The 12,506-nt window shown below is 45.3% G+C and overlaps 1 protein-coding gene across 2 annotated transcripts in view; it reads left to right on the top strand.

The window, feature by feature from the left end:
* Positions 1-249: 249 nt before the first annotated feature.
* Positions 250-12,506, top strand: part of LOC141272060 (oocyte zinc finger protein XlCOF7.1-like) — a 58,943-nt gene continuing 46,686 nt past the window's right edge. For both annotated transcript variants that reach the window (XM_073682363.1, XM_073682364.1), the window contains exons 1-6: positions 250-325; positions 990-1,138; positions 1,268-1,447; positions 1,530-1,653; positions 1,737-1,834; positions 2,928-3,018. In XM_073682363.1, the coding sequence (XP_073538464.1) occupies positions 1,061-1,138; positions 1,268-1,447; positions 1,530-1,653; positions 1,737-1,834; positions 2,928-3,018 (571 nt within the window). In that variant the 5' untranslated portion in view covers positions 250-325; positions 990-1,060. The remainder of the gene's footprint in view (positions 326-989; positions 1,139-1,267; positions 1,448-1,529; positions 1,654-1,736; positions 1,835-2,927; positions 3,019-12,506) is intronic.

Genomic DNA, 12,506 nt, shown 5'->3' with positions numbered 1-12,506 from the left:
CGAGCGCGTTCTACCTATTGTGCCCCCTATTTCCTTATAGATTGTAGCTTGTGAGCAGAACCCTCCCTCCTCCTCTCACTGCTGAGCTGTGCGTTACTTTGTGTTGTCTTTCTTCTCTGTACATGTCCCCTTAATTGTACAGCGCTGCGGAATATGTTGGCGCCATAGAAATAACATTATTATTATCACACCCAGCACAGCAGAGTCCTGCAGACACTGAGGCCCCTGATCATGTGACCCCTGACTCCTCCCCTCCTGTGACCTCATCACAGGTCCTGTGCGCACAGAGCAGCCATATATCCAGTGTGCGGCTCTGCAGGTGGAGGTATGTGGAGATTCCCCATTACTATTAACCCCCTCAGTGCTGGGGACCTCTCTACTCTCCTTCCCATATAACTTACTGATGGAGGTTTCTTCTCTTTCTCTGGAGCCAGAGCTTCTGTTATCTCCCATAGACGATGAATAGAGAGAAGCGCACACGTCTCCTGGGAAACCTCTCTGCTTTTCTATATATATATCACTTGTTTCTTCAGGTGACATTTATAATTGCGGCTGTTATAATTAATGACTCCTGTAAATCCCCCTCATGGCCGCTCCCCGGACCCTCCAGTGTCATCGCTCTTTGTATATCTGCCGGTCTCCTCCATATTTCTGGAGTCCCTGTGACCTGAGCGGCTCCTGTAGTGATAATCTCCTCCGCCCCCCCGTGTAGACTGCATTTTCTGGGGGACGGACATAAAGCACATGGCGTTCAGGCCGCGCTCCATCTTTATGACACATATCCCGCTCTCAGCATCTTCATCATCCTCAACTTCTGGTATCAGTGACGGAGCTGCCTTCATAGAATATTACATGTTCCAGTCTGTACAAAGAGAGAATACAAAATCTACACGTGATATTTCCTCATATGATTACTCCTATTTTGTCCAGTAAGTGTAATATTACATGGGATCTTTATGATGTTACATCGTCATCTTCTCCCCATTCAGGTCCCTACAATATCGGATCCTCTCAGTGGAGATCTTCTATATAAGAGAATTTTCCTGATTGACCATCAAGGATGGATAGAGACAGGGACAAGATGGCGGAGAGGATATTACACCTCACCCTAGAGATGCTCCTCTGGCTTACTGGAGAGGTGAGAGATTCTGATGACGTCACATTACATCATTCTTATCTATGGGAATAACAGATGGACAGAACTGGAGAGGTGAGGACTCTGGAAATGTCTGTAGTGAGATTTATTAATATGTCTCTCTATAACCAGGATTATACAGTAGTGAAGAAGACCTCTAGTGAGTGCTGTCAGGCCCCTATGTCTGAGAGATGGGGAAGACCTCTGAGCCCAATCACGGGGCCTCCACCTCACCCCCTGATACATGAGGATATCAATGACCAGAAGATCCTAGAACTCACCTACAAGATGATTGAGCTGCTGACTAGAGAGGTGACACTGCTGGGAATGCTGAGACAATATACAGTAATGCTATGTAAGGATCGGGGGATGACGGTATCATTGTATGTGTCAGGTTCCTATAAGGTGTCAGGATGTCACCGTCTATTTCTCCATGGAGGAGTGGGAGTATTTAGAAGGACACAAAGATCTGTACAAAGACGTCATGATGGAGGTTCCCCAGCCCCTCACATCACCAGGTAATAGACATTACTAAATACACATGGCCTATAATTATCTGCATGTAAAGAATGAATTGAGCCCCTGTATGTGTTTCCTCCAGTTCTATCCAGTAAGAGGACAACACCAGAGAGATGTCCCCGTCCTCTTCTTCCACAGGACTGTAAGCAAGAAAATCCCAATGTTCCTCAGGATCATCAGGTAGATGGAGAGAAAGTGTCATGAAATCTCCCCTGTGATGTGTATAAGGCTGTGAAGATCTTGTGCTCAGTCTTGTTTCATTCACCAGTATTATATTCTAAGTGGCCAATTTATTAGAGACATCGGTTCTTTCATAATTAGAGTTTCCGTATATGGAAATTAGACCAATGACCCCGGAGTGCTGCAGAATATGAAGTGATCATTTTTCAGCGTGAATCCACATTACAACGAAAAACAAGAGTGATCTGAGCGACTTTTAATGCGGAACAGTCATGGGTGCTAGGGTCAGCACCAGTATTTCAGAAACTGCCAACCTTGTACGTATAAATCTCACAATGTGTCAGGAGTATACAGTGAATGTTGTGATTGAGGAGGAACTTCCATTGAAACGGGATCATGTGGATGTTTATAACTTATGAAATAAGATATCAATAACTGTTCTTAAAAACCATGTGGTGCATAATTAATACAAATTGGAACTGAATCTATAATAGAATAGGAAATTCGAGTGAACTGATCATTTCAGTCTGGTTAAGATGGAGTAATGGTGCGGGGAATGTTTTCTGCTCACATCCTGTGTCCTCTGATACTCATGTATGGATGTTTGCAAGCTAGAGCTTACCTAAGCATTGTGTACGACCAAGTTCATCACTTTATGGCAGCTGTTTACCCTGTGGTAGAAGGACAATACCCCATGCCACAAGGTTTTGTAACAAAGTATCCTGTCTTCATTGGCAACATTTCAACACCAAGTGTAATCGACAACAAGGCTGTTTAATGGAGGTTTAATGTTCTACTAGATGGGTGTCTTTAATAAAGAGGCCATTCAGTGTATGTTTTATACTTGGTGTAGATGACAGAATAAAGCTGATCATAGATAGTAGATGTTGTCTGGATCTTCTCACAATTTTCTGGTTATGGAGATTGCTGGTTAGAATTAGGAGCTGACAGGTTGGATTTATACAGGAGACCTGCAGCTATGTGATAACTATTGCTGTCATGTCATTTGTGGTCGTCTTGTTAATTTATAATATTTTCTATTCTTTCACACAACTTTTCCATTTCTCTGTGACTTTTACAATCTTTGTTTCAGGGTGAAGATCTGCCCCATATTAATACTACAGAGACATATGTGAGGGGTGATGAGCGTTGTAAAGAGGAGATTCCTACAGATAACTACACAGGTGAGTAATAACCACTAAATGCAGAGAAGTCACTGATTTTATTCACCCAGATACCGATACAATTATATGATGAATTTTTAGGGTGTATTACTCAGCATTTTCATACTTATTTTATTTTTACTGCATTGTTTTTGCAAAATTTGATTGGGCAAAATTGAAATGATGCTTTTCAGAATTAAAAGATAGAGATAATATCCGTACGTTGTGTTCTGGATGTTTGGAATTATGATTGCTGCGTCCAATCACTGGTCACAGCAGCGATGCATTGGTCACCGCTGAGGTTAGTGAGAGGCTGAAGTGGTCCCAATTATAAGGTGAGTATGCCTTACTATCTTATTGTACACCGGGCCATAGTTTTTTCTAATTCATGAGATATAATAAATTTACTCCAAATCTCTTTACATTTATTTTACTCGAGCCTGAATTCAGGATACTAATTAGAAGACTCTGAGATAACAGCGGGACTCCTAGGGAAATCATTTAGGCTTATTGACATAGATGAGACGCATTGGGCACTCGTCATGGTCACTTGACAGTCACTTGACAGCTCTTAAGATGACTACTTTGAACAGGCTTCGAGCTAGCTATTCCATTTTTCAGATCCCAAGGGTTGACCTGACCTCCACCCTTTAACTGCTGCACAGGGATCTGAACTTACACGGTTACGTCTAGGCTGAGGCCACGGAGTCTGCTGCTGTTCGATGGTGCAAGCTGGCAGGAAGAATTGTAAGTGAGCCACCTCAGAACCAGGAGGTATGGATAGATACAAAATCATCAGGTAGCAGAAACGCCATTATTGAAGGCAAACTGGAAAACAGGAATATCCACTGAGACACAGGATCTGTGATATACAACCTGAGCGATTTAGATATAACGAACTGTGGGAACTGATTCTCAGTAGCTTAAATAGTGAGCAGCCCAACCCAGGGCTGACAGCAGGTAGAAACACAAAGTAATGGAATTTATCCTCAAAGCTTCTTCACTGGCCAGATCCACAAGTCCAAAGAGTACAACAGGACTATTGAATAGTCACCCTGCATCGGGCGATGATTAAAAAAGTAATGACAAGGACAGATTCACGGATGCCACAACCCCTGTCATCTTGAGCAATGGTAGGCCACCAGAAATGTGATTTTAAAATTCTTTTACAACTTAATGTCAACTTAGAGAAATGTCCCCAGGTGTTAAGTCGCACCTGGGGAGGTAAATCAAAGCCCTTGGTCTGCTTGTGTTGCTATAATGCATTACATACAGATTACGTTGGTGCAGTGCTCAATCCGGTGGAAGGAACAGAAGCTTTAGATACTAAACGGCAACTGGAGCTGTTGAGTCCAAGAAGAAGCTGGAGGGTCAGCATAGAAAGAGTGATGAGGGAAGGTTGAAAGAGTAGCACATCTATGCAGACTTAGTGATGGGACAGAGTATGTCACAGAGTCTTACATGGAATGGATAAATGGTACAACAGAGCCTAATGAAGTAGTAGAGCTAAGTATGGTTGGAGGCACAAGGAGAGATAAACAGAAGAGTTGAGCGAAGCTGTATAGTTGAATTGGTCTGAAGACTCTGGCAGTATAGCAGATTTGAATAGTATAGAAGAGCTAGGTTAGAGGCTAAGTTAAAATGAAAACATTAAAATTGGGATGAATTGGAGCCATTGGACGAAGATGCAATGTGCAGCTCCATACATTTTGTAGTGTCCACTTTTGGGTACTGCTGAACAACTCCTGCTCTCCTGTTCTATTGAATTGGAACTGTTCTGTAATGCCCAGCAGTCGGGCCCCCACCAATCTGATATTGATAGCCTTTCCCAAGGATAGTTCATCAACTGGACAACCCTTTCAAAGCACATTTTAGATGCAACCTTCAACTTAACCCCTTTACCCCCGAGGGTGGTTTGCACGTTAATGACCAGGCCAATTTTTTTCGTGACGTATTGTACTTCATGATTGTGGTAAAATTTCTTCAATATCGCTTGCGTTTATTTGTGAAAAAAATGGAAATTTGGCGAAAATGTTGAATTTGCAATTTTCAAAATTTGAATTTTTATGCCCTTAAATCAGAGAGATATGTCGCACAAAATAGTTGCGTTTGGAGAGCCCCTGTGTGCCTAAACGTTGGAGCTCCCCCACAAGTGACCCCATTTTGGAAACTAGACCCTCCAAGGCACCTATCTAGATGCATAGTGAGCACTTGGAACCCCCAGGTGCTTCAAAAATTGATTCGTAAAAATGAAAAAGTGGAAAAAAAAACACTTTTATTTTTACGGATTAATTTGTGAAGCACCTGGGGGTTCCAAGTACTCACTATGCATCTAGATAGGTGCCTTGGGGGGTCTAGTTTCCAAAATGGGGTCACTTGTGGGGGAGCTCCAATGTTTAGGCACACAGGGGCTCTCCAAACGCGACATGGTGTCCGCTAACAAATTGAATGGAAAATCGGCTCAAATCGTTAGCGGACATCATGTTGCGTTTGGAGAGCCCCTGTGTGCCTAAACATTGGAGCTCCCCCACAAGTGACCCCATTTTGGAAACTAGACCCCCCCAAGGCACCTATCTAGATGCATAGTGAGCACTTTGAACCCCCAGGTGCTTCACAAATTGATTCGTAAAAATGAAAAAGTGGAAAAAAAACACTTTTTTCTTTTTACGGATTAATTTGTGAAGCACCTGGGGGTTCCAAGTGCTCACTATGCATCTAGATAGGTGCCTTGGGGGTCTAGTTTCCAAAATGGGGTCACTTGTGGGGGAGCTCCAATGTTTAGGCACACAGGGGCTCTCCAAACGCGACATGGTTCCAATTTGTTAGCGGACACCATGTCACGTTTGGAGAGCCCCTGTGTGCCTAAACATTGGAGCTCCCCCACAAGTGACCCCATTTTGGAAACTAGACCCCTCAGGGAACTTATCTAGATGTGTGGTGAGCACTTTGAACCCTCAAGTGTTTTGCAAAGGTTTATGACGTAGAGCCGTGAAAGAAAAAAAATCAATTTTTTTCCACAAAAACGCTCTTTAAACTGCCATATTTGTATTTTCACAAGGGTACTAGGAGAAATTGGACCCCAAAAGTTGTTGTGCAATTTCTCCTGAGTACGCTGATACCCCATGTGTTGGAGAAAACTACTGTTTGGGCGCATGTCAGGGCTCGGAAGGGAAGGAGTGACCCTTTGGAATGCAGACTTTGATGGAATGGTCTGCGGGTGTCATGTCACGTTCTCAGAGCCCCTGATGTGCCTAAACAGTGGAAATGCCCAACAAGTGCCCCCTTTTTGGAACGGATACCTGATTTGTCAATTTTATAATGTAGTGTTATACGCCAGTTGTGTAGGACAACCTGACAAACACTACACAACTGAAGTATGACAACCTGACGAACACTACGTCAGCTGTGTAGTGTTTGTCAGGTTGTTATACGTCAGAAATTAATTCAATAGTCCATGGAAGTATGGTACCTTTTGAAGCAGTCTTTCATGCAGAGGCCAGGTTTGTCGGGGCAGGTGTCACATTGGTAAATGGTGTCCTTGCGTATTCCCCTTCGGTAACACACTCGGCACTTCTTTTGTGACTTACCTTTTTTTCCGCTGTGAGGGATCTGCCCCGGGAAATGCTGGCCCGGTACAATTCGAGGTCCTTCAGTTCCAGAAGTAGTGGGGCCCGCTCCGCCACCACTGCCAAATATCAGGGCCTTGATAACTGTCTCCTGGAAGTGAAGGTACAACGCCGAAGTCTGGCCTGCACATTTTGACAGAAGGAAAGCGTTGTGCGTTGCCATCTGAACAATGTGCACGGCCAGCTTCTTATACCATACCTTGGCCTTTCTCAAAGCACTGTACGGCAGGAGGACTTGATCGGAGAGATCAACTCCCCCCATGTACTTGTTGTACCCCACTGCACAGTCTGGTTTGGCGACCTGTGTAGTGGAACCTCTTACAGTGCTGAGGTTGCTGCCATCACCATGTATGGTGGTCAAGAGAAGGACATCCCTCTTGTCCTTGTACTTGACCACCAACAGGTGGTCGCTACATTGGGCTCTGCTCTCACCCCTTCTGAGCAGCTGCCCAATTAGCGTCTTTGGGAGGCCTTTCTGATTTTTGCGGACAGTACCGCAAGCTGCGGTATGTTGCGCAGAGAGGGACTTGAAGAGCGGGATACTTGTATAAAAGTTATCCACGTACAGGTGATAACCTTTATCCAGCAGTGGGTGCACCAAGTCCCACACAATTTTCCCACTCACTCCCAGAACAGGGGGGCATTCAGGGGGTTCAATCCAGGAGTCCTTCCCTTCATAAACTCTAAACTTGTGAGTGTACCCTGAGGTACTCTCACAAAGTTTATACAGCTTGATCCCGTACCTGGACCTTTTACTGGGCAGGTACTGCCGGAATCCAAGCCGCCCCTTAAAAGAAATTAAGGACTCATCCACGCAGATGTCCCTTTGGGGCACGTACACTTCACCAAACTTGTTGAAGTGCTCGATGACCGGCCAAACTTTGAAAAGACGATCAAAGTTCGGGTCATCGCTTGCAGGACACCTTGCATTATCTTGGTAATGCAAGAACTTGTGGATGGCCTCAAAACATGACCATTCGGAACACTGGAGTGTTATACAAAATGTCAACACTCCAGTATTGCCGAACCTCTGTTTTTTTCAGGATTCCCATATGAAGGACCAGGCCCCAAAACTTCATCATTTATTCTGCGTCTACAGGAGACCAGTTAGAAAATGATGAAGAGGGGTTTTGTTCCAAAAATTGATGAGCATACAAATTAGTTTGGCCCACCATGAGGTTTATAAAATCCTCAGAGAAAAAGACTTTGAGAAAGTCTATTTCTGTGAGGCCGGTGGTGTCAAACTTGATTCCTGATTCCGCCACGAAATCAGGAATCAGTAGCTCAAAATTTTCGGGGGGCGAGGTCCATATGGGGTCAGTAGTGGGAGGCGCTGGAACATCTTCTCTCCTGCGACGACTGCGGGGCGGTCCAGCACCACCTGAGGAGGAAGAGGAGGACGATGAGGCGTCGGAAAAGTTAAAGAAATGTGGGATCCTCGCCCTCGCTGTCAGTCTCAGTGTTGGAGGCAACAATAGCGTATGCCTCCTCCGCTGAATAGCGAGTTCGGGATGAGCCGGACATTTTTTTTTCTGTATGTGGTGTGTGTGTGTCAGTGTGCTTGGTGTGAACTTTTTTTTTCTGAAAAAAAAAAGAGAAAAAAAAGAACTACAGTAGGTGGTGCAAACAGCGAGCACGAGTGCGGATCGGTGAACTATGTCACCAATCAATGTGCGCGGATGTGGTGCAAAGGTGTGGGGGGAGGAGAGTTGACAGGGACAAGAAAAAGTCCTGAAAAGCAGCGAGCACGGACGTTGATCAGTGACGTAGACACTGCTCAGCACTCGGCCGCTGCAGGGCGAACGAAAAAAACAAACAAACTGGGGGGGAGGAGGATTGCGGGTAAAAGGAGGGGGGGGAGGGGTGGATGAGGGGAGAACAGAGATGGACTTACCAAAGTCTTCTCTGTTCTTTCTGCAGGATCAGCAGCAGGTTCTGGAAGAGGCTCTGGAGCAGGATCCGCAGCAGCAGGATAAGGTGCTGGAGACCCAGCAACCTGGAGACAGCAGCAGGACGCCGGAGCAGGAGATCCAGGACCCTGGAGACAGCAGCAGGATGCCGGAGCAGGAGATCCAGGACCCTGGAGACAGCAGCAGGACGCCGGAGCAGGAGACCCAGGACCTTGGAGACAGCAGCAGGACGCCGGAGCAGGAGATCCAGGACCCTGGAGACAGCAGCAGGACGCCAGAGCAGGAGATGCAGGACCCTGGAGACAGCAGCAGGACGCCGGATCAGGAGATCCAGGACCCTGGAGACAGCAGCACGACGCCGGAGCAGGAGATGCAGGACTCTGGAGATGCAGGATGCCGGAGCAGGAGATGTAGGACCCTGGAGACAGCAGCAGGACGCCGGAGCAGGAGATGCAGGACCCTGGAGACAGCAGCAGGACGCCGGAGCAGGAGATGCAGGACCCTGGAGACAGCATCAGGACGCCGGAGCAGGAGATGCAGGACCCTGGAGACCGCAGCAGGATGCCGGAGCAGGAGTTCCAGGACCCTGGAGACTGTAGCAGGATGCCGCAGCAGCAGCAGCGACAGGAGCAGGTAGGAGAAAGGTCTTGTAGTGTAACAGAAGATTCTGTGGCACTACAAGGCCCAGCACAGCGCAGATCAGACGTGACCGCTCTGTAGAAATCCTCACCAAGTGTGAGGATCTGCAGGGCGGTCACAGGGGGGTGACAGGCAGGTCACAGGCCGGTCACCACCCGGTCAGGTACTCTTATTGGTGCGATCGATGATTACATCGATCGCACCAATCAGAGATGGCTGGGGCCTGGGCAGCATCACTGGGGGTCACAGGGAGGTGACAGGCAGGTCACAAGCCGGTCAACGCCCTGTGACCGCCCTGTCACCTGTGTTCAGGTACTCTGATGGGAGCGATCGATGTCATCATCGATCGCTCCAATCAGAGCTGGCTGGGGCTTCTATTACATCACAGGGGGTCATGGGGAGGTGACAGGCAGGTCCACAAGCCGGTCACCGCCCCGTGACCGCCCTGTTAGCGCGCGGTCCCGCTGTGATCGGTGCGATCGATTCAATCGGCGATCGCACCGATCCTAGCAGTTTGGGGAGAGGGCTGGGGTTACTAGGCGACAGCCTAGGATCGGTGCTCTTAGGAGCACCGATCCTAGGCTGCACATCACTGTTTCCGGCAATCTAATTGTCGGAAACAGTGAGAAATACTGTGATTGGCTGTTCAGAATCACAGCGATCGTGGGTGGTAAGGGGCGGCGACACCCCCCGAGATGCTGGCGCCATCTACCCTAAGGTAAGATGGCACCGGAATTTTAATGCTGTCACCGCGACTTCGGTCGCGGTGCCGCATTAAAGATAGGGCGTATTAATACGTATCTGGTCCATAAGGCCCAGGGCACAGATATGTACTAATACGCCCTATGTCATAAAGGGGTTAATAATGACTAGGGTTTTAGGTTATTGTTAGGAGAAACTCTTGGACTTGCTTCTATCAGCTGTTTTCTTATATTACTAGACTCTTGCCAGATAGTATTGAGATTATCAGAAAAAGCCTCAGAAGTATTAACCTCTACAGGAAGAGTTTCAACCATGACGTTGTCATGAATCAGCTTAGAAGATTGTTCAGGTAATAAAGATCAGGGCTTTAGATATCTGAGCCACCAGAAATGACCACATATTGATTTGTTTGATAACTTATGATGCAGTCTGATATGTGTTGTGATATATTCTGTAGGATGGAGTGAATAATTACATTTTAATCAGCTGTGGTAAAGATGGTTCATACATTCAGTGGAAAAGCCCAGGTCTGTTTTAGGCAGCGCTTACACAATATCCTATCCAGTCTGAGAGAAAAGTCATGGCAGTCTACAGAGAATCAGGGGTTGGATAGTGAAGCATCAGTTTCTTCTAGGTCTGACCGTTCTAGAAGAAATTGAGTTCTCATATCAGAATCGTTCCGCTGAGAATTTATCATCTGAACTCAGAGCAACAGTCTCCTTCTAAGTGTCCAGCCTGATGCAAAGATAGGATTTTTCTTACTACACTATGTTTATGTCATTAACCCCTTTCCGACAACCAACGTACACTTACAGTTGCTGGGTGTGCATATATTGAGCAAGCCCAGGAACTGAGCCCACGCCATACACAGTGGATGCTGACTCTAATACAGCTCTATCAACGTAAAAATAAAAAAAATATGCGTTTCAGAAAAAGTTAAACTTCTTCAATATTTATAATTATAATTTTTTAAACCACTAAAATATAAGTTTTGTATAGCCATAATCATATTGATCTTAAAAACAATGTGGTTTTTACAGCTCATTGAATGCCATATCAAAAATACAACAGTTTTTTTGTGTTTTTTTTTTACCATTTTTCCATTCTTGGAATTTTGTTCCCAGGTTTCCAGCACATATACGGTAAAGTAATAATAATTATGGTAAACATATACAAAACTATTAAGTCATAAATAAAGAAGTTATGGCTCTTTTAAGAAAGACAAGATAAAACATGAAATGGAAAAATTAAAATTGGCCTTGTCTCGAAGAGGTTAATGATTTCCAGAGATAACCGCTCTGCAGACTCATGAGGGAGAGTGAATGTCCACATCTGAGGATCCTCCTGCAACAAAGAAATGCTAAGTGTTGTTGTTCAAAGGCAGAAGACGATAGTTGAAATAACCTTAACAATGTAGACGGAAATGTAAAAATGTATTGGTAGTCTCCAGAAAGTTGATTAGATAAATTTGTCCTCAGATTTAGATACAGGAGTCAAAGCTTCAGCATTAAAAGGAAATTACCAAAGTCTGAATTTGTTTGGTCAATTCATTCTACAAATGCTATTTACCTTTGTGGATTGCATGGCCAACTGTGTTCACAGACATTGATTTCTGGAAGTATTCCTGAGCCATGATTTGCTTGATTGAATCATGTCTGTTTTTAATGCAGTGCCACCATAAGGTCCATAGAGCATGAGAATCCCAATACTGACCATTGGCATTGTTCTCTGCGTGAATAGATTTCTCTAGGATCCCTAATTTTTTGATGATATTATGTATTGTAGATGGTGGAATATTCAAAGTCTTTGCAATTTTACATTAAGGAACATTATTCTGAAATTGTTCCACAATTTGTAGACGCAGTTGATCACAGATTGTTAAACTTCTGACCATCTTTGCTTTTGAGTGACTCTACCCCTCTAGCATGATCTTTTTATATACAATCATGTAAGGCAATGTTGAAAGGGATCTCCAGGGTCATCTGGTCCAACCCCCTGCTCAATTCAGGATCCATTAAACCATCTCAGGCAGATGTCTGTCCAGCCTATGTTTGAAGACTTCCATTGGAGGAGAACTCACCACTAGAGATGAGCGGACTTGTTCGGAAAACGTTCGCCAATCTCAAAGTCGGCCCAAACATTGCACATTCGGATTCTTGTTTCGACCCCCGAGCATTTTTACTCAATATCGTCAAATTTGGCCAATGTTCGGTAAATTATCGCGTTTCCACTATTGCTTTTGTTAGGACTTTGGCTAGCATAGTGGTGCTGTATGATGAGCGGAGGAACACGTGTTTGATGAGGGGAGGGGGTGGGGAGAGGTTAGAGGAGCGGCGGACTGTTATTCTTATTTTTTTTCCTTAACTTAATGTGTGGAGATTCCGGCAGCCAATCAGCGTGCAGAAAGCATTCAGACACAAAGGGCTTGTGCTATTGGCTGCCAAAGTCACATGTCCCTCTCCATATAAAGAGCGGAAATGTTGTTTTGGCGCCATTTTGTCAGTGTAACAGCGCAGAGAGGCTGCTACCAGATAGTCAGATAGTTAGCTAGGTGCTTGATTGACATTCAGCTAGTTCAATAGATCCTGTGTGGCTGTGAAATCGCCCTTCCAGCAGATCAATCCTTTTGCTA

Source organism: Phyllobates terribilis, unplaced genomic scaffold (genome assembly GCF_046119375.1).
Source record: "Phyllobates terribilis strain yellow unplaced genomic scaffold, ASM4611937v1 Scaffold_5__5_contigs__length_657084704, whole genome shotgun sequence".
NCBI lineage: Eukaryota > Metazoa > Chordata > Amphibia > Anura > Dendrobatidae > Phyllobates > Phyllobates terribilis.
Note: the sequence above shows the minus strand (reverse complement) of the source record. Positions and strands in the feature narration are given on the sequence as shown.